The sequence below is a fragment of the Pygoscelis adeliae genome, unplaced genomic scaffold (genome assembly GCF_000699105.1).
Source record: "Pygoscelis adeliae isolate BGI_AS28 unplaced genomic scaffold, ASM69910v1 Scaffold286, whole genome shotgun sequence".
In the NCBI taxonomy this organism is placed as follows: domain Eukaryota; kingdom Metazoa; phylum Chordata; class Aves; order Sphenisciformes; family Spheniscidae; genus Pygoscelis; species Pygoscelis adeliae.
Window position 1 is genome coordinate 1,512,686 of NW_008825076.1, and position 22,648 is coordinate 1,535,333.

At 38.8% G+C, this 22,648-nt stretch overlaps 1 protein-coding gene across 1 annotated transcript in view; it reads right to left on the bottom strand.

Annotated features, from left to right (window-relative positions):
* Positions 1-22,648, bottom strand: part of PREX1 (phosphatidylinositol-3,4,5-trisphosphate-dependent Rac exchange factor 1) — a gene marked incomplete at its 5' end in the record, with an annotated part of 105,451 nt that overhangs the window by 39,994 nt on the left and 42,809 nt on the right. The window contains 7 exon segments of the mRNA XM_009326842.1: positions 7-102; positions 1,433-1,505; positions 7,004-7,079; positions 11,472-11,521; positions 12,230-12,333; positions 16,009-16,109; positions 20,279-20,426. Of these exon segments, the coding sequence (XP_009325117.1) occupies positions 7-102; positions 1,433-1,505; positions 7,004-7,079; positions 11,472-11,521; positions 12,230-12,333; positions 16,009-16,109; positions 20,279-20,426 (648 nt within the window).

The window sequence follows — 22,648 nt, forward strand, 5'->3', positions numbered from 1 at the left end:
CATTACGTAATTGTTTGCTCTTGGAACTGGTGCCTTCCATCTCCTCATCAGCATAAAAGCGGAAATATAAGGATTCATCCTTAAATTCACTTTTCTCCAGGACTGGAAATAATATATATGAAATACATACATGCATTTACACAGAGAAAGAAAGAGAGAAACAAAAAAAAGTCAAAGGAAATCCTAAACATTTCCCCAGTCTTTACAGAACAAAGACCAGATGCATCCCTATAAGTTAGCTATTCAGCTCTATATTCTTAAGCTACTACTGCATTTTAGAGATATACTTTTCTTCACAGTGCATAGTAGCTCATGATACGATGTTTGACCTCCCTGGCATGTAGAATGCATATAAAATGCAAAGATCCTCTTGGAAGAAAGATGCTACTCAATACCTTATGCTCCTTTCCCATGTCAAAATTAATATGGTAAAACTATAAAAGGAGCAAAGAGGGGTAAAATGGCTGTTTAAAGGTAAGTGAGATGGCTAAATAGACTAAGACTTTTCAACCTAAAAAGGAATTGAGAGGGAAATGAGATCTATAAAATTCTGGAAGGCATGACAAAGTTCTTTACCACATTTTCAAATACAAGACTGGGGGCTTCAAATAAAAGCAGCAAGTGACAATTTTAAAACCTGAGGAACAACTTCTTCATTCAACATGTACTTATGCAAAGGAACTCCTTGCCAAAGGATGCTATGAATGCCAAAAGTTTACATGGGCAAAAATCAGATCAAATTCTTTAAAGAAAAACAATTATTCTTACATTCTTATCAAGTACTATGCAAATTCTCTATTAGTTATTTACAATAATCTGCTCTCAAAAACCCTATTCAATATATGGAGAGCAAATGTTATTTATGACTAAAACTGGATGTTTCATTGGACAAACTATGTTTTACTCTTAGGACTTCGTGTGTGCTATTTGATACTGATACAGATGTGATTTGTCTACTCTCCCAGTTTAGCAGCAGCATCACTGAGGATGGATGATGTCTAACTTGGCAACTTGGCACTTCAGATTTGGAAGCTTCAGAGATTCAGCACTGAGGGTTGTGCTTGTTGTCCAACTGGCAAGAACTAGGCAATTTTACTTTGTACCTGACATTTCTTGGTAATATTTCAGGACAGTACTTGGCTTGTGCATTGGTCTGATGGCTCTGAAAGAGATGCGGTGAAAAAACATTCCCCTTCTAGCTTGTCTAATCGCTTCAGGGCTCATCATAACTATTAGCAAGGGGATTCACTTGGGAAGGTACTAGGCTTAAACATTTCGTGTAAGCTCGAAGACTGCTTTTTAGAAGGACCTGCTGGGATGCCTGCAGTTGTATACATGTCAGCTATAGAAAAGGGATTTTCAGACAGTCAGCTAACCTGACTGAAGTAAGAGCTCCTTTAATTGGCTGTGGGAAGTAATATTGATGCATTACCATGATGCATGAAGCCATTATTGCAGAGTCCAACACCCAGTGCGACAGCTTCCTCCCGAGTCTGACAGTCTCCCTAGAAACAAGAGGATAAATATTACATCTCAGACAGCTTCCTAAGCTAAATTATTCCCCTTCCCCACCGCATAGCTTGTGGCTCTGAAATTAGCAGGATACTCTTTGTAGGGAACAATAGCAAGAAATTAAAATAGCTACCCTGTTGCCCAAATCCCATTCATTCCTATATATAGCATTTCTTGTCTCCTACAGGAACTAGGAGGACAAAGACCAGGATTCTGGAAAGTAGCTGTTTAACCCACAAAGGGACATAATATTATCTCAATGTAAAGACTTTTTATTTGCAATCATAGTGTCGGACTTCAGGACCCACTAGCCACAGACAATAAAACTCATTCTTAGAGAAAGAAGTTGAGAGATCTTATCTATATTCAACCAAAGGGAGAAAAACCTGAGTAAACCCAGTGTATGTGAACTCCAGAGGTCAGACTGGTTAAAACTGCAGTGGCATTCTTTTCTTACACAGCAGACCTACGAACAAAGGCTTCAGTTTCTCACTACCTGAAGCCTTGAGTGTGGTATTTTAAAACAGGTACCAAAGGTGACTTGCAAATTTACATTTACCTGAAATGGCAGCATTAAGTTTTGCATCTACAATTCAGTTAAATACAAGAAATGCCTAGTTTTCTCTACTTACCTGCTAATTTTCAGCCACAAGTGAAGACTTTACAAACATGCTCGTTGTACTTTTTAGGCAGACATATAAGCTGGTAAAAATCAGCAGGCGCTATTGGTCTTACCCAGATGAAAAACATTGTTAACACTGGTCATCTGATGCAAGATTACCTGCTTCCCAGTCCCCAAACGGGCACAAGAGAACCTGGGATCTGCTGTCTCACTAAGAGCAGTTGGTCAGCTCATTCCAGCAGGTAGGGGACCTGCTGCTTTGGCAGAGGAGCAATTTCAGCATATTACTTTCAGGCCTAGTAAATTAGAAGCTGTATCCTACACAAGTATTGCACTTTCATTTTTCCCCTCCATCTGGAGAACTAGATATCCTGAAGCTCTAGCAGCAACTGCAGAGTAGCATACTGACTTTGTTTTAAGCAAACCAGCTTGCAGATCAAGAGCCCTCTGATCTTGCCAGCAGAACGTCAGTCCTACTTCAAGTCCTACTAAGGAGAGCAGTAGCTATTTGCCAGGCAAATACTGGCAAAGAACATCACTATGGTGTAAAGATACTATTTAAATACAGGACAAAACAGGATCAGCTCTTGCCAATCAGCAGCACTACTGGCTCTCGCTGAAGAGACTTTCTGAGAGCAAAAAAAAAAGGCATGACAATTACAAATTAAGAACTAAATACTGTTGTCTTGCTAGGAAAAAGACCAAGGCAGTTCTGGAGGAACTGCATGATTATGTAATCACACAAGGAAAGCCAAGAAAAGAGCTTTAATAAACCTGAAGTTTAACTTTTACTATAAACTAATTTCTAGTCTTCATAAGTTCTTCCTCATTTTCAACATCCTGTCATGCGACAATTCTCAACACTCACTTCCTGTTACTCTATGGGATAAATGGGTAGTTTATTTTACAGACGTTGGGACGTAAAAATCTAATTTAGTCTTTCAACTGTAAATAAACTGGAAGAGAAATGCCTTCTAATGTTACTCTCTTAACCTTTAGTAATCTACTTTTGTTTTAGGCAACAAAATCTTTGTGTAGGAAGGCTCTAAACCAGACTTTGCTACTCCTGATGATGTTAACTTGGCCTCAAAACATTCCCCTAGCAAAACAGCATTCTCTAATTACAAAATATAATTTAAAATAGATCATTTCAGCTCACCTGTAAGTACTTCTAAATGTTATGTAGCAGTTTGTCCAAATACAATGAAAGCATTAACAAAAATCTTAAGAAAAAAGAACCACTTCCAATCAACAATCTTGACAGAACATGTGTCTCATAACTTTTTCATACAGAAATTGGATGTGAAACTAGATACACTAGTTTTGACAAGATAATTTAGGTTTATTCAAATACAATCACTGAATTTGAGTCAGCAGAATTATAGAAACAGTTTACAGTCAGTACCACAGTGAAGAATCATGTCCAGAGTACACTATTATTATTACTACTATTACTATTACTACTGCCACCGTTACTATTATTATTATTGTTGTCTAGTTCTGGTAACGATATGATGTCTAAAGCCATAATCATGGTCCATGGCTGATTGTTTTGAGATGCATAAGCGCAGCAATTAAGATGGTTTCTGACCTAGATTGTTTACAACCCACATGTAGGAGAAAAGAAAGCAGATGAACACAAATAAGTAAAGAATAGCAACCGAACCACTTTTAAATATTTTGTTGGTATCATGGAAAAGGAGAGTTTTAAGATTATGAAGTGCTCCTTCCAAGTGAGAAGGAAGCCTAAGACAATGCAATGCACAGAGGTGCAACATACACTGCAATAGAAAGAAGGAATGGATGGATGGATGGATGGATGGATGGATGGATGGATGGATGGATGGATGGATGGAAAGAGATGAGAGACCCACTGGAGCAGAAGACCTAAAGAGCCTTACCAGCAGGTTTCTACTTTGCATTTGTCCCTTTACTTTCGTTCTACCTTTCATAAAATTGCAATTTTAAGTTTCTTAGACTTAGGACTGAGGATTCAACTGGTAGTGTTTTATCACAGATCATTTCTGGAGGTCTGGATATAAATCTTCAGCCAGATGACAAAAGTACTGTTTTTGTGGCAGTGTAGTCTTTTAGTGCACCCTCAGTAGCACCTAAGATTCTGTGAAGTACAAGAGCTCTGACATCTATAAGTGAGGTCTGTGTTCCTCTTTGTTCTCAGCCTACTGGCAGTGGGAGAAACATTAGGTTGTAAAATGAAATTTCAAAGGGTCCAGAATCAATAAAAGAATGAACCCCTTCCCTTCAAGGATTACCTCTAAATATACATAGGGACCATAATATAACTCACAGACACTTTCAGTCTAAATCCATGGATATAGATCAGCTATTTCTCTTTTCAGGCTCTGACTGCTGAAACCGTTTCTCTGATACATCCAAAGGGTCACTAAAGTAATGCCTACGGAGAACTCTCATACAGCATTATGTTTTCCAGGATTTGACTTTGTGCCTCTAGAAGAGGCATAAACACTTCCACCTCCAGTCAGCACTTACACTCATATGTGCTTCTCTCCACCATCATACTTAATGCTTTATTTTAGTGTCTCATGCATAATTTGCCTAAGACGTACTATGGAGGTAACTGCAATAGGGTCCAGCTATTGTGAAGAGCTATAAACAATAAAAAGACATGAAGCAAATTCAGCATTAAATCTCCAAGTCATTAGGAAATCCCTTGACCATCCTCTCCCACATGCAAAAACTCCCTCGTAGTGAATAATCTGTGCTAGCATATCACAGGGCACTTATTAATAAACCTGATAGTCAGAGATGCTCAGCTCCTGCAGACCCCTGATGCCTACAGAGCCACAAATGCACTGCACACCTAATAACAGAGCTCTTAATACCCATCCAGTCCCAGGCTCTGAGTGCATAGGGGATAATAACATATATCAAATTTGAATACAACTGTTCAAATGTACACAAGATTAAGCCTCGTTGAGGACCCAACTTATCTCTTGTCAGAAGTATAATAGCCAACAATCTCCAGGTAGGAGGATCAGGGTACAAAATACAGTTGATGCTGTTTCTTTCATTATAAATAAAGTTCTTACTCTGTTGCTCTGTTCAGTCTTATGAATATTTGTAAAGGTCAAGGAAATGAAAAACAGCTTTCTCATTAGGGAGGGCTCCCACTGGCATTTATAGTCTAAATTGCAAACAGAAATGAGAGAGACTATCATTCAAGACAGTCATCCCTATGCCACTAAATCTAACAGAAACAATAGTCCTCACTGTTTTGTGCACCATTTCTAAATAAAAATCATGATGCAAATTGATTGTCAGAAACAGAAATAAATATATCCCAGCATTTTTGTGTAACAGGTAATTATCAGACCAGACACCATCCACAAGATTTTCAAGAACAGATGGCTAAAGTTAAACAGAAAGGTAGATATTTGAGCAGTTAAATAAATGCACTACTCTGCAAAAAGCTGAGTATTCATTAGCTCCCACTAATATCTGTTGTTAGCTAATACGGCCAAAGTATGAATGGTTGCTAGAAAATAGTTCAATCTAGTATGAAAACTCCAAGCAAACCCCCATGAAAATTACTATTTGTAAGGATCTACGAGCAAAAATTGATTTAGCCACATAGGCAGGAATTCACCTAAGTCATAGACAGTGATTTAAATGTTTAACAATGTTGTCCTTTAACTAAGCACAGAAGACACTTCCCTCATCTTTGCATCTGTATACATGTACGTATGCACACACATACACAATATAAATTACAGTTTTCTGTATCTCCATAGCTGGCTTTAGTACATTCTGGTTCAACCTTAATGTAAAGTTCAGTAAACAGGAGAACTAACAGCCAGATTAACCTACCAGAATGAAGAAAAATGGGGAAGATGATGAGCTACCTTTTCCAGACCAAGAGCTGATGTTTTCCCTTGCTCTCTGAGTCTTTCTACTGCCTACAGCAGCTCTATGATTAACTATTATATTGGCTGGATTAGCCTGATTACATCTCTCTTCTTTGGCCAAAGCAGATTTTTTTTTTCCCCTCAGGTTTCCATGAATAATACTCCATTAAATCACATGTAAGTGATATGACAACCTCAGTACTAATATTCTTGCTCTCCTCTATGCGCTTAACAGGAAAACAATTGACTACTCCATTCTCATTCAATTATTTGGCACAGAACAACCTTAAATCATATCAATCTTATTAATGTAGGAGGATGTCAAATGCAATTGCAGGAAACATTTCTGAAGGACAACATCCCTGGTTGTCAGAGGCTTGATTCTCATTCAAACTAGCTTCCCTTTATGTCATTTTGGCAGTATAGGACTCAATGTCATTGTGAATCAGACCATCATTTAGGACAAAAGCAGAATGTGCATTTGACTCCACGATGGTGAGCAACACGGCGCACTGTCCCTTCAGATAGCTTTAGACTATCAAAGCTAAATTTTTAATTTCTCAAGCTACAGGCTCTTCTCTGTAATTACAAGGTAAATGTGGGGCAACTACAATTTCTAAAGACAATGGTGTAGTTGTTGGTGTAAAACTCTAGATTCATTTTTCAATAAAATTGTATCATACCTATACAAGATTAAATGAGATCAACATTGCTTTAAATGTCTTCAGAAAATTACAAGAAATAGAAAAGATCCCTGAGAACAGACAGTTCACCACTCCTAGGGCTAACAAAGGACTTCTTTATGCTGCCAAATAATAAGTTTTCACCAAATGAACAATACCAGAAAGCATAAGAATTTAAGTTCAAAGAATCAGAATATGTTTAATTATGTTCTCTAGATAAACGTGTTTTGTTTACTTTTAAGTGGAACTGAAAAATTAAGCTACTTGTCAAAGACAGCAGTATCTTAAAATTTTCTTACCTGTGCAATAAGCCAATCCACTAGTTTACTTGCAGGGATTACTGATTTGTAGGTCTTTAGATGGTAGTCGCGGTCTCTAAGAAAGAGAATTCAGGGAAAATCAGGACAAAAAGGTAAACGTTTCTTTTACGCTCTAAACGTACATATACTATTGTGACCTACTATTATGAAGTTGAGGGAAGAAGAATTATAGATGGAAAAAAAAAGAGAGCCTCCCAGCCACAAATAAATAAGACAAAGAATAGGAAGCAGATATCCTTTTTCTCTAGAAGAAAGGACTAGTTTTTAAACTTTTCTAACAACTTGAATTAGGAAGATATTTCAGACCAATACCAATTGGTACCAATACCAATACCAATTTCAGTGTTATTTCAAATTTCTCTACATGTTGTTTCAAGCCATCTTCAGAGAGCTCATATTCCTGCCAGAGGCAACCAGGACATCCTTTTTACAGATGTACTGAGCTGCTTCTTTAACTCAGGTTAGAATATTGCCACCATCGGTCCTGTTGAAAATCACATTCTTCTGGCTGGCAGACACCTTCTGGTTTCCATCCTAAATCCATTCATGTCCAGTTTACGTTTATTGGCTCAGTGCCAGACCTATCTATAAGCTTAAATAGTTCTTCTCTAGTGTTTACCCATCAGTGTATTCATAGACGATGACGCTACATATTCCCTCTGTGCCCCCTTTTTCTTAGGCTCACTGAATTAAGCACCTTTTAGCCTACTCTGTCGAGAGGTTTTCCTGATTCTCCGCACCTGTTCAGATTTTACTTCCTTTAGCAAAATATCACAAAGTAGCCAGACACAAATAGAGTACACAGTGTTCTTTTATGGCATTAGATAATTTCAGGCATTGTAAATAAAAAAAGAGGTGTTGTATTTAGGTCTTGTAACACAACTTGCACCATCTCACACACAGCCCTTGTAGAGAGCAGCACCGTTCCTGAAATAAGCAAAAGAAACCCCATTGTAACTTGCTGCATTTAGCAGTTTTCTTCCATTCCTCTTCTCAGAGCCATGGAGATAATTGATGTTTTTAGTCTTTCATAAAATACTTCTAAAGAATTTTGATACAAGTATAAGAGGACTATGTGGCTGAGGACATTGGGCTCTAACACCTTTCACCTCCAGGTCACTGGATTTAATCCAGCTCATGAGAGAATGAAAAGCTCTTTCCATTTTAAGGCTGTTTACTGGCCCACGTGAAATAAGTTTGGTGGTCTTGATCCAGTTCCTAGTTCCACATCACAAAAGCCATTACCACAATTAATTTGCATTAATTGGCTCCCTCTTGTTGAGAGTCTCAGTAGAGAGGCCAAATGCTGAATGGCTATGAAGAATTAATTCCTCTCTCACCCTTGGAGGTGGTCCTTCTATTTCAAGCTTGAGGTCCACTGGCATGACTGTGGAAGGAAACTTTCACAGCCACTGTGGCTGTTTTACAGTCCGGATGTATCTATACAGCAGCTCAAGAGAAGACTTTATTTATTCTTCAGTTCTGTCAAATCAACCTCTTTCATTAGCACCACACCATGTGGTATTTCCTTTTTTCTAAAAATCTAAAATCAAACCACCATCTAAAATTCATCCTACTCATGCTTCCCTTTTCCTAATCATCTACAGATACAAATACGTTGTGACTGGCTTTTGTAAATAAATGCATCAGAAATGCCTGTGTGTTTGCAGAATGCAGGGTGTGAGAAATTAGAAAGGGAAGCAGGACTTTCAGAACTTGGAAAAAACCAAAAACAAAAACATGACAGCATTTCCAGAAATATGTGTCCTCAGAACAAAAGCTTTCCTTATAATGCTTACACACATTTTTCGACTTGTCTTCCAGTAATGTGCTAAACCCAGCACAAAACTGTGGGAGTTTTCTGGGCAGTTTTTCCCTCTCACACTCTTGAGAAAATGTGCTTTTGAAATGTCAGAACAATATAGCAAAGCATTAAAATATTGAGTACTAATGAGTAGGGGTTTCCAGACTGTGAGAAGCAACTCCCAACATTTTACTACAGATGCTGACACAGAGCTAGAGTTTTGAATAAGCTGGCATCAGGATCTTGGTCCAAGGCCCAGTCTTTTACTGCTTGTAGCTAAACGCTTGTCAGGATAAATATTTCAACATTAGTTCACTGACTTTTCTCCCCATTTCAATCTAGCCTGAACAAGAGTAGAGCATGAATCATAGAATGTTATCCATAACCATGAGCTGCAGGTGAATAGTCAAATATAGATGTGGGAACCATTGAAATTTTGGCAGAACCTTGCTGCCTCACAGAAACTAGAGGAATATAATGTTCTTCACAGCGTCTAGCCCATCTACGCACTGAAGTATTGTCATCGCATGTGTATGTGTGAGCAAGTTCTCCCACCCTCACAACTTCCCCGAAGTAGATCAGAGACATATTCAGAACCTTCTCTACATCTAAGATTTTTCAAAATGTTTTACTTTCTATGTATCATCCCCCAAAGTAGCACGCTTTGTTTCCAGAGGGGTATATCATCTTATCCTCAAAGTACATTAGTGTCAGTTTACTTAAAGAAGATTATAAAGGCAAAGGCTACATGGAAACTCCCAGGTTTCCAGGGAAGACAACTGAGCAAAATTATGTTCCAAGGTTGTCAAAATAATTGAATTTTGAACTTTACGATTCCTCCAGATCCTCTTGGCACATGCACCTGCTACTCCAAGCAGTTTTGCTGATTTTCTAGAAGGAAGGTTGCACCACAAAAGTAAGGCCTCATCAACCTTGCTAGCATGATTGCAGAATCAGCAGTCTGAAGATGCCAGATAAAGCAGTGGTCCAAAGGCACAGCTGAAAGTAATAGGCTTTGCACAACTAACTTGGCTAAAACCTAGGTCCTTTAGGTTAACATTAGGCTTGTCAGAGGCAAAAAGATATGATAAGAAGACATGAAAGGATGACAGCCTAGGAGATTCAGTTTTCTAACAGGGAGATAAAAGGAAGAGTGAGTAGGACAGAGAATGGTGGGAAGAAGAGCCTGAACATACTAAGAACGTTAAGTCTATCCAGAAGGATCCTAAAACTTCTGACAGTCTGCTATTTTTCACTGGTCATACACAGTTTAGACTAATGTGTGTCTAACACAGATTAATCCTGATATTAGAAGATTTTTCCAGCTGGGATTCTATTACAAAAATAGCCCATTGATAAAACGCCACAAGACAGGCCTATGGTAGTTACTTTGTCCTTGTTGATTCCCTAAAGCGTAAGACTACATCCCTTTCGGTTTGTGGGTACCCTGAGGTCAGTGAAATTTTTTCAGCTTCACTTACCATTATTCCTACTCTGCAAGTGAATCGCCATCTTAAGGGATGAAATGTGTATGTGCAAATACACACATGCATACACGTAACCATTTTGCCTACCAAGGGCTGCATCATGCTTTCCTGCTCTCTCCATACCCTTTAGGCTAACTGAAATCTGTGTTATTGTAGAATGGCTATTCTGGGGAAAAAACAGAGATCTAATTAGGCAAATTTACGACTGATGAACTGTAACTACCTTTGCTGCTCCTTTTAGCATGACAATGACATCTCTCAGTGAAACATCTGTTGTACAACTCAGGGACAAGAGGTCAGTTTTATTGAATTTGGGACTCCAAGCCATGCCCACCAGAGGTTTTTTCTTCCTCATCAGTTTTTTGTATGTAAAAATGAAGTTCTCCTAAGTGAAAATGCCTAATTTTCAATCATAAACACCTAAACAGAACACCTACACGGCTCAGGGTGTTTTCCATTATAGGCCAGAAATGTTCATCTGATGTCACAGTAAGGCAACAACATCTGAAAATCATCTCCTGGGATCTGGGAAGAGAGTTAACTAGCACTTGCAGATTATCTCGATTCTTTAGCATTTATTTATACAGAGCTAAGTTCTGAAGATTCCACCCAAAATTTTCAGTTTTTTTTCAAATTACAGCTTCAGGTTTTATTCCACTTCAGATTGGTTTTTGTTTGTTTAGGGTGCTTTGAATAAAAGAATCCTAGCATCACACTGGAATCTGTTTACATCACTTTAGCATCTGTTTACATTTTCTACAACCCAAATAATACAGCAGCTACAATCACACTGCACAATCTGCCCTGAATCAGCAGTCACTTATTAATCACACCTACTTTAACTCACAGAAAATGCCAGAGTAAACAAATAGACTTGTGTCATGCTAACAGCTCTCTCAGGAACTGATAGAGGAAGCAAATATCACGAAGACGATAACACTAGCCTTTCACTCTCCCAGAACCCAGTTCCAACATCCTCCAGCAGAAGTACAACTACAAATCTAAACTGTGGAGATAGAAAGGTAGAGAAAAGAGCCAAGAAAATGCAGAAAATTACTGTTTATAATGAGAAAGAAGAAAGATTTCAATAGTAATGTGTCATTCTTTTAACAAAGCCAGATAATACATAACAAGGGGATCATGAAGGTGAACTTACTTTACCACTGGAGTATATAGGCAGTGTAGTCGGCAGTAGAGCCTCACACCCTGAAGAAGGAAAGATGCATGGTATTATCAGTTTTTTCCTTTTCAAAGAAACACTGACCAGCTAAAGCTAGCAAAACCTGGGCACTGATGTCTCTACTCAGCTGGAATTATCTATTGATTAACTGTTTTTCGAAAGAGTTCCCTTATCCTCTCTGTCAAACATTCTTTCTTCTTTCCCTGCCTCCAGAAGCCAAAAAATCTGTTCTTTTATCTCTAAATCACCTCCATTCCAACATTTTCTCCATTAATCCTTCCTGAAAATTAACCTATGAACTGATGTCCATAAGAAGAAATCCAATTTATTAAAAGGTACATGGGCAGATACGGGATCAACAGAAATCATGACATACAATTATCAAAAACAGCACTTAAATATTGATCTCTTCTATCTCCCTGAACCATAATGCCCAGATTTTCAGCAGACATGCTGTATTATGGCCTACTGTTTTCTTTTAAGACCTTTTGTTACTATATTAGGATTGTAATCAGCAGTCCTGCGTGCAGTCACAACTGTATTGTTATTTATTGCTAAGCTGTGCTTCTTCTCCCTAGAGTGAATGTCTCCTATGGCATTAGGATGGATAGCTTAATACAACAAAGACAAACAGCATTAGGGATCTCCTATATAACAGGTCAATGATATTCAGAGGTAGAGCAAACTCTTTTGATGCAAATCATAAGGTTCCAACTAAGAATGACAATACAAACCTTGGACATGATGTCTTCCAATTCACTTCTTGGCTTGTACGTTCCATCATCATAGCGAAATCTGTACATCACCTGCTCATTCTTAAATTGGTGCTTATCTGAAACTAAAACACCAGTATGATAATTAAAGTTAGTCTTTTCTCCCCTGCCATGTTCTTCATAGGCCAGTCGGTACATATACACCTAAGGATTTGCTGGTATCTATCATTTTCTGAAGAGAGGACTCAGCTCCTCAAATTTCCCCTTATTGTGTGTATATATATATGCTTATGTGCACTTCTGAATAGCTCCACCAACAAAAGCAGTTTTCTAAAATACTGCAGCTCCAATAAAATTGAAATGTCTTCCTTGTACTCAGATTCAATTTATGTAAGGCTTCGGAAACAGTTCTTGTGAAGGCAATTTGGACCGTCTGACTTTTTTTGATAAGTTTTGAACAAAGTGCCTGCAAATTCCCACAACAGTTATCACAGCACTGAAATCATTTTTGCAGTTGCCCAAAGTTCTGCAACTCCAAAAGCAGAAGCATGCTGGTGGGAGGAACTACAACTGTTAGAGGTATTCTTCTACCATGGTTCTTGTATTTACTAGTGAGCTCCTTCTAAAAATTAAATAGTACTTTTGAGAGACTGCTTTTTCACCCAGAATAGCCATTCCACAGTAGGGCAGTTAAAATCTTACTGGGTAATGCTATATACTGATAGGCTTTAAAGACAAGGACACAAAAGATGTTTCAGTGTGATAAGGAACCATTTCAAAAGAAGCATTGGCCAAAATCAGAAAAGAATTAAAAACCGTACCCAGTTTCAAACAGATTTATCCGATGCACCACACGGGAAGAGGGTTGAAGTCTATATCCAATTATATGTAGGTTTATCCTGTTTCTATTCTAAGGTACACTATTTCAACAGAACATGGAGGTGGGAAGGCCTCATACTGAAGATAGTAATTTAGTAGTAGAAATTATTTGTTTCACTGATTAGTAAATAAGTGGTAATTACAAGTAAAAAGCGCCAATGACTGTTCAAATTCAAAATAATAATAAAGTCTCTTCCAGATTTCACAATACATAGTATAGAAATGCCATTGTTCACAGCTTAATTTAATGGAGACCAGTTACAACTATGTAGAGAAGGAGGAGGAAATCTAGAGAAGAGCAAGCAAAGCAGACAGCAGATAAGCTGGGGTAGCTTAGTCACTGTAATCTTTCCTGCCTTTGCCAATGTAACAAAACCATGGCCAGATCTTTGTGCTAGAGCACCCTTGAATATTTTGGATGCAGTATTTCACAGTGTAGGCACAGCATTTGATGAACTGAGAGAAAATATGGATTTACACTATTTAAGATGCACCTTAGCCTGAGTTTGATTAACCTGAGAAAACTGATTGTACTGGATGACTAAAGACAATAAAACTGGGTTAGGCAGACTCAGAAGTACCAGGACTCAGATTGAGATGTAGTCTGCCCCTTGCAGAGTGGGCAGGATAATCGTTTAGAAGGCAGAGACCAGAAATTCTTAAGACCTTCCCACATTACACAGGACATCCTTTTCTATGAATATTTAATGAAGATTCTGGCTTTTGGTGGTATTTTTCCTTGATTTCACAGAGTAAAACGAAATTTGCAGGATCTGGTGTATATCCTTTTGTATATAGTGGAATCTCTAAGCTGTGTAAGCTATTGACTTCTTTGAGTGTTTGCATGCTCTGGATTTTGTATTTCTAAATCCAACTGAGAATCGAGTCTGCAGAAAGCATCTTTTGTGTCTGATACAGAGCAGATCAGGTTCTGATCACTTCTGCTCTCTGTGACAGGTACCAGAACTTCCACATCAGCAGTCCCAGATAAAATAGCCAGAATTAAAGCAGATACAGAGGAAATTGAGTGATAAAACACACAGAGCTCAGCACTTAGCACAGAGCTCAGCATTTAGCAATCTTCTCTGGCCCTGCTCCTCAGGCAGGCTGAGAGATCAACAGCTTTCACCTGACAGTAATGTTATGCCAAGTGAAAACAAAAGATAAAAGATATTGGCCTATGTAGAATAGGGGTAAGGGCTTCATTATGGTGCTTACGTTTTAAGTTCTTGCTACATTAGGAGGCACATAATGGGATACTTTCATGTCTAATGATTTATCAAAATCTCAAGGGATATTTCCTTAAGTAAATGCAGTGTTGCAAATACCTTCCAACGTCTAGCAATAACTGTCATTGGAGGCACTAACATCAGGAACTCTAACTAAAGGTAACATTAAAACCAAACCAGATGCATCTTACTCAGGGCATTTGAATAAGGGGAGCAGTAGATATAACAGCACGACTTTCTTTGAGCTGTAAATTTGTGTTTAGAGTAAAAGGACACTGCTGAAAGTGTCAAAGTATGAAATTATGGCAAGGTAAACAGTCATCATAAAATAAGACGTCTCAGGAGAGATTTTTGCATCAACAGTGCAAGCAGACACATTCAGAATGTAGGCAAGTAAAGGTGTGAGTGCAAAAGAGCATTCTTCATCCAAAGGAGGATCCCTACACATTGGAGCCAGAGTGTTTCAGTTCTCTAAAGTCACAGTTAGGGCCAAGTACTCAAAAACATTCAGTGCTTTTGAGCTCATGCTCAAAGCCCTTCAAAGTCTGAATGTGCCTGAAAGTATGTCTTGGTAACTGGGCGTGGAAGTGTACGTGAGTGAAAGATTATGGTACTGCTCAAATTAAATTTCTCTATGTGTTAATTAAAAGAAAGTAACAGACATCATTTCTTAACAGTGTTATTGTCACCTCAAAGACAAGTTTGTGGAGCTGAGTTCCCAAGAGATTAAAGCAAGACTAGCCTAATTAAATGGCTCCCCTATTAAATTGGTTTCCAAGAGACTGTATGGAAATGTAGACCACTGGTGACTTAAGACCTATATACCTTATTCCTTTGATGTGCGTTTTGCAGCTAAGCTCACCTGAAAGTTGAAATTGGGGCATTTGCTGTTTAACTAGAATAGGTCTGTGTTGCTCTGTCTGCATAACATAATATGAAAATAATAGGGAACAGCAGGACAAATCTGGATTTAAAGGATGTAATCTGGAGAAAGACCTTATTTTAGTAGAAATGCAGACAGCACAGAAAATTTTCAAACAAGCATCTTGTGCTACTTTGGTCATGCAACACTTTTGTATGTACTACCCTACTCTTCTAAAATACCCCTCATCATAACACTTCAAGGTCATCTGCTGGGTGTGATGAAGAAATATGGTGCATCACTATTTTAAAGAGAGACATTCTTGCCAAATGAGCTGGAAAGAACAAATCCCACAACAAACCCTCCATCATCTCTTTTCTTTATGACAAGCAGTCTCATTAGAAAGAATGACCCATCGTCTGGAGCCCCTCACTCTGTTTGTACCTGTGCCCCATTCTAAAAGAGCACTGCTCGACTACCCTCTGTATGGCTGATGTCTCATATGGAAAGCTATATTTATTGATCACTATAGATTTTCAAACACACAAAGTACAAAGGAATATACACCTGATATAGTCCGCAACAAAGACGTTGCAGAGAAATCAAGCAACTGCAGGCATAAACACTTTCGGGATACCCAACAAGTCCTGTTTTCATGACATAAATTTGCCCACTCATTAATCCCAAAAGTCATTAAACATTTTGAGGATTTGATGGGTATGGTACAGGAAAGTATTTGAACATCATGCGAACAGCTGCAGTCAGTTTTCCACCCTCATTTCCAGGGCATTACTGAAATCTGACATCTCTTTATGGCATGGAGCACTCACCATGATGAATGATTCCATTTTCCAATAGTGCCTGTCCCAGGTTGACCCCTTCCTCTGGTTTGCTTATCTCTCCAATCTCTGTGAGCCATGATACAAACTCACTGCAAAGGGAAGCAGAACAGAAACAATTAGCTTTTTCGCTCTGAATACAAGCAGATACATGCCTCTGCAAGTCATCAGCCAACCACAGGAGACTCTCTCCTTGAAACAAGTGTGAAAACTGTTGTAAGTGATGATACCTCTACTAGGTGGCTCAATTTCCTACATTTCTGGAGGAAATGCTCTGCAGAAGATCCAGATCTCCTACCTGAGACTTTTCCCACCATTCCCCTTAGCTCATCATAATTAGCATGCACACAAAAGGAAAGAAGACCTGGCTGGATCTATAAAGATGCTGCAAATCTTTATTTTACTGAGCAATCCAGACATCCAAGGGGGAAAAGGAAAGCAAGATTAACTGATGACCTTAAAAACAAGTTGGACAGTAGAGAAAACGTCTACTTCTATCCAAGCTATCCCTCCAAGCAGTGTTCGTGGTCTGACTTAGTTACATATGCTCACCTTTCTTCATTGGGTCTGATTTCTGGCCCGGCCCAGCCCGCTCCCCCCCCCCAGCGGTGTAATTGCAATGGTTTTAGTGGAATCACCATAGGACTTAGGACAGAAGGTTCAACCTACTCAATTCAAGCACAGAGCAGTAAGAGAGAGCACAAGTCCCACTGACAAGTTAATTTAAGGTCATTTACTGGAGTTGGTGCCTGGCAGATCCATAAATGATGCTTCTAATTTATAGACAAAAGGTGCTAAGTCTGTCTGCTCATGCAGCATGAAACAAAACCTCTCTCTGGTGAGGGGCAGAGCTGCACATATGGGCAGAATAAAAGCCAAAAATGGATAGATATGTAGGATGTTACTCAATTAGAAACAGTAAGTACAGAAAAACAGACATTGCAAGCCTAATGAATGCAGCACTGCCAAAGCCCTAGGGGGCTCAGTTGTTTGCCAGGTTAATTAGTGATTATACTAGAAATGTGTTAAATTCATAGAGAAGAACAAAAAGAATATATGAAAGTAGAGCGACATATGGGAAATCTGAGTTCAATAAACCACTTGGGTGCTTTCCAACGTGCAGAGGGTTGCTGCTTATTAAAACCAGTATCCATGCCTCCACTTGTGGGCTCTGAATGAAGTATTTTTAGTCTCTTCATGTTTATCAGAGCTGACTCATCTGAGCTGAAGGTAGTATTCGCATTTTGCCTTTAGAATAACAACAACAACAACAACTGAAAACTTCGGTTTGCTGAGGGGCTACGATGTAACTGTCATAGTGTAGAAAAAGCAGCAGAATCTATTCAACTATGCCAGGGGAATCCCATGGAAACCAGCAGAGTTTTGTAAAACTCCTAAAGCCAGAGTACTGTAGTGATGAGTCAGACTCTCTATCTTCTCTATCTTCTAAGGAAAGCTCAATTTCCCCGCGATTCTGAACTGCTTCTAGAAGTATTTAAAAGGTGAAACAGAATATAAACTGCAGAGGGAGGAGAAGTAAGAATGATCCTCCACACTCATTACTGAGAATACAAGACACACGCTCCATGAGGTGCCCCATCACAGACATGCTGGCCAAGGACTGTAATCATGTTAATTACCCAGGGTAGATGCCCAGTCGCTATAAATTTTTCCATCAAGTGCAATGGATCTATGGCAGTTTACAGCACTTAAACAGTTACATAAAAGTTTAGCGGAACACTACTACCCTGTCAGCTTTCCTGCTTCTTCTATTTGGAACTCTGTCCCTGGAGTTTATTTGGATAGTAAATGTAAGGCAGTCTTAAAGTTTGAAATTGTGAACTGAAAAAGGAAAATAACTGAATGCTACTCTTACAGCCCTGAAGCTTCACAACCATGGGATGGTTTTCTTAAGAGCTACTTTAAGACTTCTGTGGCATTTGATTCATAAGCAAAATCAGTAACTGTTTGCTCTGAAGTCTGAAAAGTGTGTGATCCAGAAATATTCCAAGAGGGTTTTTAGGCACGTGCTGGACTGTGGCTAAAAAAGCATCAACTCAGAAAGTGGATGGCAAAGCTTGATTTGTTTCCTCATCTTGTCCTAAGCTGGGAGTATCCTCACTTCCCAGTGCTGCTATGCTCAGTTCTCATCTGCCATGCAAGTCAGGACACCATCCCCCAACTATACCTCTGAAATTAACGGACTTGTAACAGCTGGGTTTCTACTCAAGAAATACACAGGAAAACCCAACATGTCCAGGTTTGTGCAATCTGATCAGATATGTTTGGAATCTCCTGAGGTTAACAGATCCTCTCTATTACAAGCTCAATACAGTTCAAGGTTTTGCAATCGATTTAGTGCAGTACTGAAAAGAAGCATGGCAAGCATATCATTTACATATATTGGCACTAGCACACATCTTTCCCATTGTATCACTAGTCACATGCCTAAATGCCAGTACACCTGAAGAGGGCTTAGGAAAATAGATTTGCACTCAAGCAAGTCGGTTGCTGAAGTTAAGTTCAATAAACAGCCTTATCAATAAATGCAGGTGATATTTCTGAAGATATTAGGATTAGTTCATGCTTTTTTTTCTGCAAACACATTTTATCTCTTGAATTATTAGATGCTATGTGATATCCAAAGGCCAAGAGCAAAATTATTTTTTGCGGCCTGAGTGTTACTCTCAGCTGCACGTAGCAGAAAACCACTAAGTACATCTCAGCACAGTTATTAGTGACTCCCTTAGGCAGGAATATCTGAAAAAATGAATAGGTCACAGCCAATATGCATTGTTCAGGGGAAGCCCCAGGAATGATATGAAAAGTCTGCGAGTCACGACTGGATTGTATTGATTGAGTTGCACTCAACTGAGCTGCCCAGGACTGTACCAACAAGTGACTGTTGAAAAGATATCAGCAGAGTTATTTTCTATGGGGAAGGCTGGAACATTAGCAGAAATAATGCTTTTGTCAGAAATCAGGATACCTGTAGGTATCTCAGTCTGGGCTCAGTTACGCATTTGGCAAAGTTAGGTCAAATCCCCACTACTCGAGTGTCAGGTGGCTGTCAAGCAAACTGAGGGCAATGAGCAGGACAGATTGTGGAGCATGTAAGAAAACAGACATTTTAAAAGAAAAAGGAGCAGCAGGAAATCCCAGGTAAGACTTGAGGCTAAGCAAACTATCAGGGAATCCACAACAGACTCATATATATCAGCACTGGAAGAACGTAAGTTTCTGATCTGGTACTTCTTGTTGCATGGAAAATAGGAAATGCTATATCATGCCTCCAAAATCAGAGCTTAAAGGTTTCAGTTTGAATCCAGCAAGATCAATTGGGGGTGTGTTTGTGGGGGGGTGTGTGAAAAAGAAAAAAAGCAACCAGATCTCCAAAAACCAAAAAATTTTTTTATAGCTGAAATACTGCCAGCCTATGCTGCCAGATTGCCTTCTGTCAGGCAGAAAGACAATGCATCATTTCCACACCCTGTACACAAGGAATGCTGCCTGCAAACTGCCGTTACAGAGACCAGGGCAAGGGAAGGGAAATGAATGGATAATCTGCCTCTCAGAACTTTTTTCCTCCCGCAGCTGATCATTTCAATCATAAACAGCTGAAGTGGAAAAGTCTTCTCAGGTCAACTAATGTGTGTCCCTGTGTGCCATGCAGTGATCTGATTCGTCCACGGGGTCTCTCTTCTACTGCTTCATACATGTCATTCTTAAGAATTATTTTGTAATATCTAGCCTGAGTGAAAGAGGTTTTTTCCAGCCAATAAAGCCCTAAACTTCTAACAAATGTATCAGGTCTCCTGATGCACAAAATTTCATTTGGGTCTGTTACGCTGACAAACAGGAAACTTCTAAATTCAATCCTGAGACTTGGACAGTTCTGCAGGATTTAAACATCACCTGGTAAGCATTTGCTTGTATACAAAAGAGCATATAGGTTAGGCCACCAACAGCCCTGAGCTTGTGGGAGTTAAGGTATTTTTTCTTATTCCTTTTGCTGATCTGAAACAGCTGTTATGAGTTACTGTACAATAGAATGAGCTGCCACTATACAGCCTGTGCATGGCGTAAAATAGAAATCAATGATTAATTTTAATAAATCACAACTGTAATGGGGGTTATGGCCTTTTCAATTAAGCTGCATCAAAGCACATCTGATCTGACCTCACAATGCCATACCCAGAAAATCCAGAGTCAGTTCTTTTAATTGGTATGAAAGGGCCTTTTCAATTCAAATGCCACTTACTTGCCAAGAAAGCACTTGGGAACAGTACTTAATTTTCTCCTCCTGTCTTTGATAAGGTTCACTTTCTTGCTCATCATCATTTGGTACAGCTTCTCTCCTTTCTCTGCAATCATCACGTATGCATCCCTCTCCATTCCCAGTTTCAAACCTGGAATACAAAGCAGAAATTCCTTCAGATCCTTAACATCAGATAAAGTGTTTGCTCAAAGTCAAAGGCTGAGGCCAAACAGACAAAGTGGTAGAAACACAAAAATTAACTGAATTATTTTCCAAATAAGGGGGAAATTGGGTCATTTATTTATCTGAGTACACAATTGTCATTGGTGAGTTTAGCGCCAATGAGATGCTTGCAGCTTTTCTTCTCCATTTTAAAAAGTAGCTTTAAACTTATGGTTACATCATATTACACAAAGTAGAATGGTTTACAGAACATGGAGAAGTTCCAAACAAAGCAAAATAAAACATATACCTTCTGAAACTGATTTCCTGGTGCAATTTCACTTTTGAAATAACTGCCGGCATAAGACTTGTTCAAGGCAGCTAAATGCTTGACAGAGCAGATGACTTTTTGAGTGTTCTATTACTTGAAGCCAAAAATACAAAACTGCTGAAATCACATTCACATCCTTAAATAAATCAAAACTAGACAGGAACACTGTTTTCTCATCCTTTCTTAATTAGCCTATTTACTAATACCCCTAGGCTAAAAATACAGTTTGACAATCATATTATCCAGTCAATGAAAGAAATACTGAATGATTTAAGGAATGATAGATAATTGGATATAGAGAAAAATTCATGTCCACCTTGTATGAGTTTCCACATAGCTCATGTTAACATGAAAATTGCTACAGTCAAGAGGATGATCTCTGAAAACAACAGGTGTCTATGTTACAACTGTCGTCATAACTGGCATTTTCTGGCACTCTTCCCTTTAGATTTGCAAATTGCTTTAGGAGGACAGCCCACAAGAAAAGCTGCTTTGCTGCTCTAGATGTTTTGTCTTTCTAGCCTGAACAAATTGCTTTGTTTTCTGGCTAGAACTTGCAAATCTAGGCAACTCTGGAGTCCAAAACAGAGGTACAGATTTTAGACATCTCTAAGATTAGCTTGAAAACAGGCATCCTGAATTTGTCCTGTACTTACGTGCCTAATTTTTACAGAGATTGACATTAAGCGGAATTTAAGTGATCAGTGTAAGGCTACAAAATGAAAACTGTGCATTCTTTAGGAAGAGCAGTTCACCCTAACTGGACATAAATCCTGTTGCTTTATGGTAAGATACTGAAATGAATTAATAGTCTTCTGTGTCATCAGAGCTGCTTTCTAGCTTTTTGAAAACATTTAATGCATTTGTTTTAGAGGCTTGAAAAGCACGTTCCAGAAATTAGACTTGCACAACATTTTGTCTTTCAAATACAGTATTTCTTTCATGTGTCCAATATCTGGCTAAAGGTTTTGGCTCTGCAAATCCCTTGGCTTACTGCCGTTATTTTTGCATCCTCTTCTTCCCCCAATACTGTGATCCAATTCAATGCAAATGCTGACACGTGTAGCCGAGGCTAATTTGCAACGTGAACTTGTTTTTGTGATAGAAAACAGCCTGTGTAATAGTATACATGTTTCCTGCTGGTCTTACATCACTGAATTCCCCAGGCTCTGATGTAAATGGCAGGCTGGAATGCACGTTCTACCCAACCCATCCTACAGAATTGGGAATCTCACCAGCTTTCTAATCCAAACACTGATATCTCTGTGACTTTGCAAATACTCAGATCCAAAGGAGATTTTCCAATAAGGCCTGGAATGTCTGCCAGAGTATCTATGTTTATCCTGAGTGCCTGTCATCAGCTGCCACATCATAAAACTGTATGACAAAAAGCATCAGAAAAAAACACTCTTACTAGCCAATGCTGCATGGAAAACTTTGAGAAACTTTCTATTAAGAAACAGTTCTTTTCCCTTCCTAGTATCTATTTCAGTCACCTCCCCATATTCTCAAGCTCCCTGTTTATGTATGTCCTGTCTTTTTACTTCTTATTGAACCTTCTCTCTCCTCACACATTTTACCTGATGCACAGGAAATTCCGCAGAGCACTAGTGACCTCACAAAGCAAAAACTCACTATGAAATGGAGACTTACTGGATCTTTTAGAGATATGATTTAGCACTCTGAGGGTAAAAGTAAGAGCCAAGAAATGTATTTCATTAAAAAAATACATCATGTGGAAGATCAGGATCCTTACAGTAGAGTGGGATGCAGAACTGACCAATGAGCACAGATCACCAGCTCAGAATAGTAAAAGACTTCCTTTTAATTAAAAAAAAAAAAAAAAATCAAACCTGAATTTTGTGTTGCTTTCAGTTGCT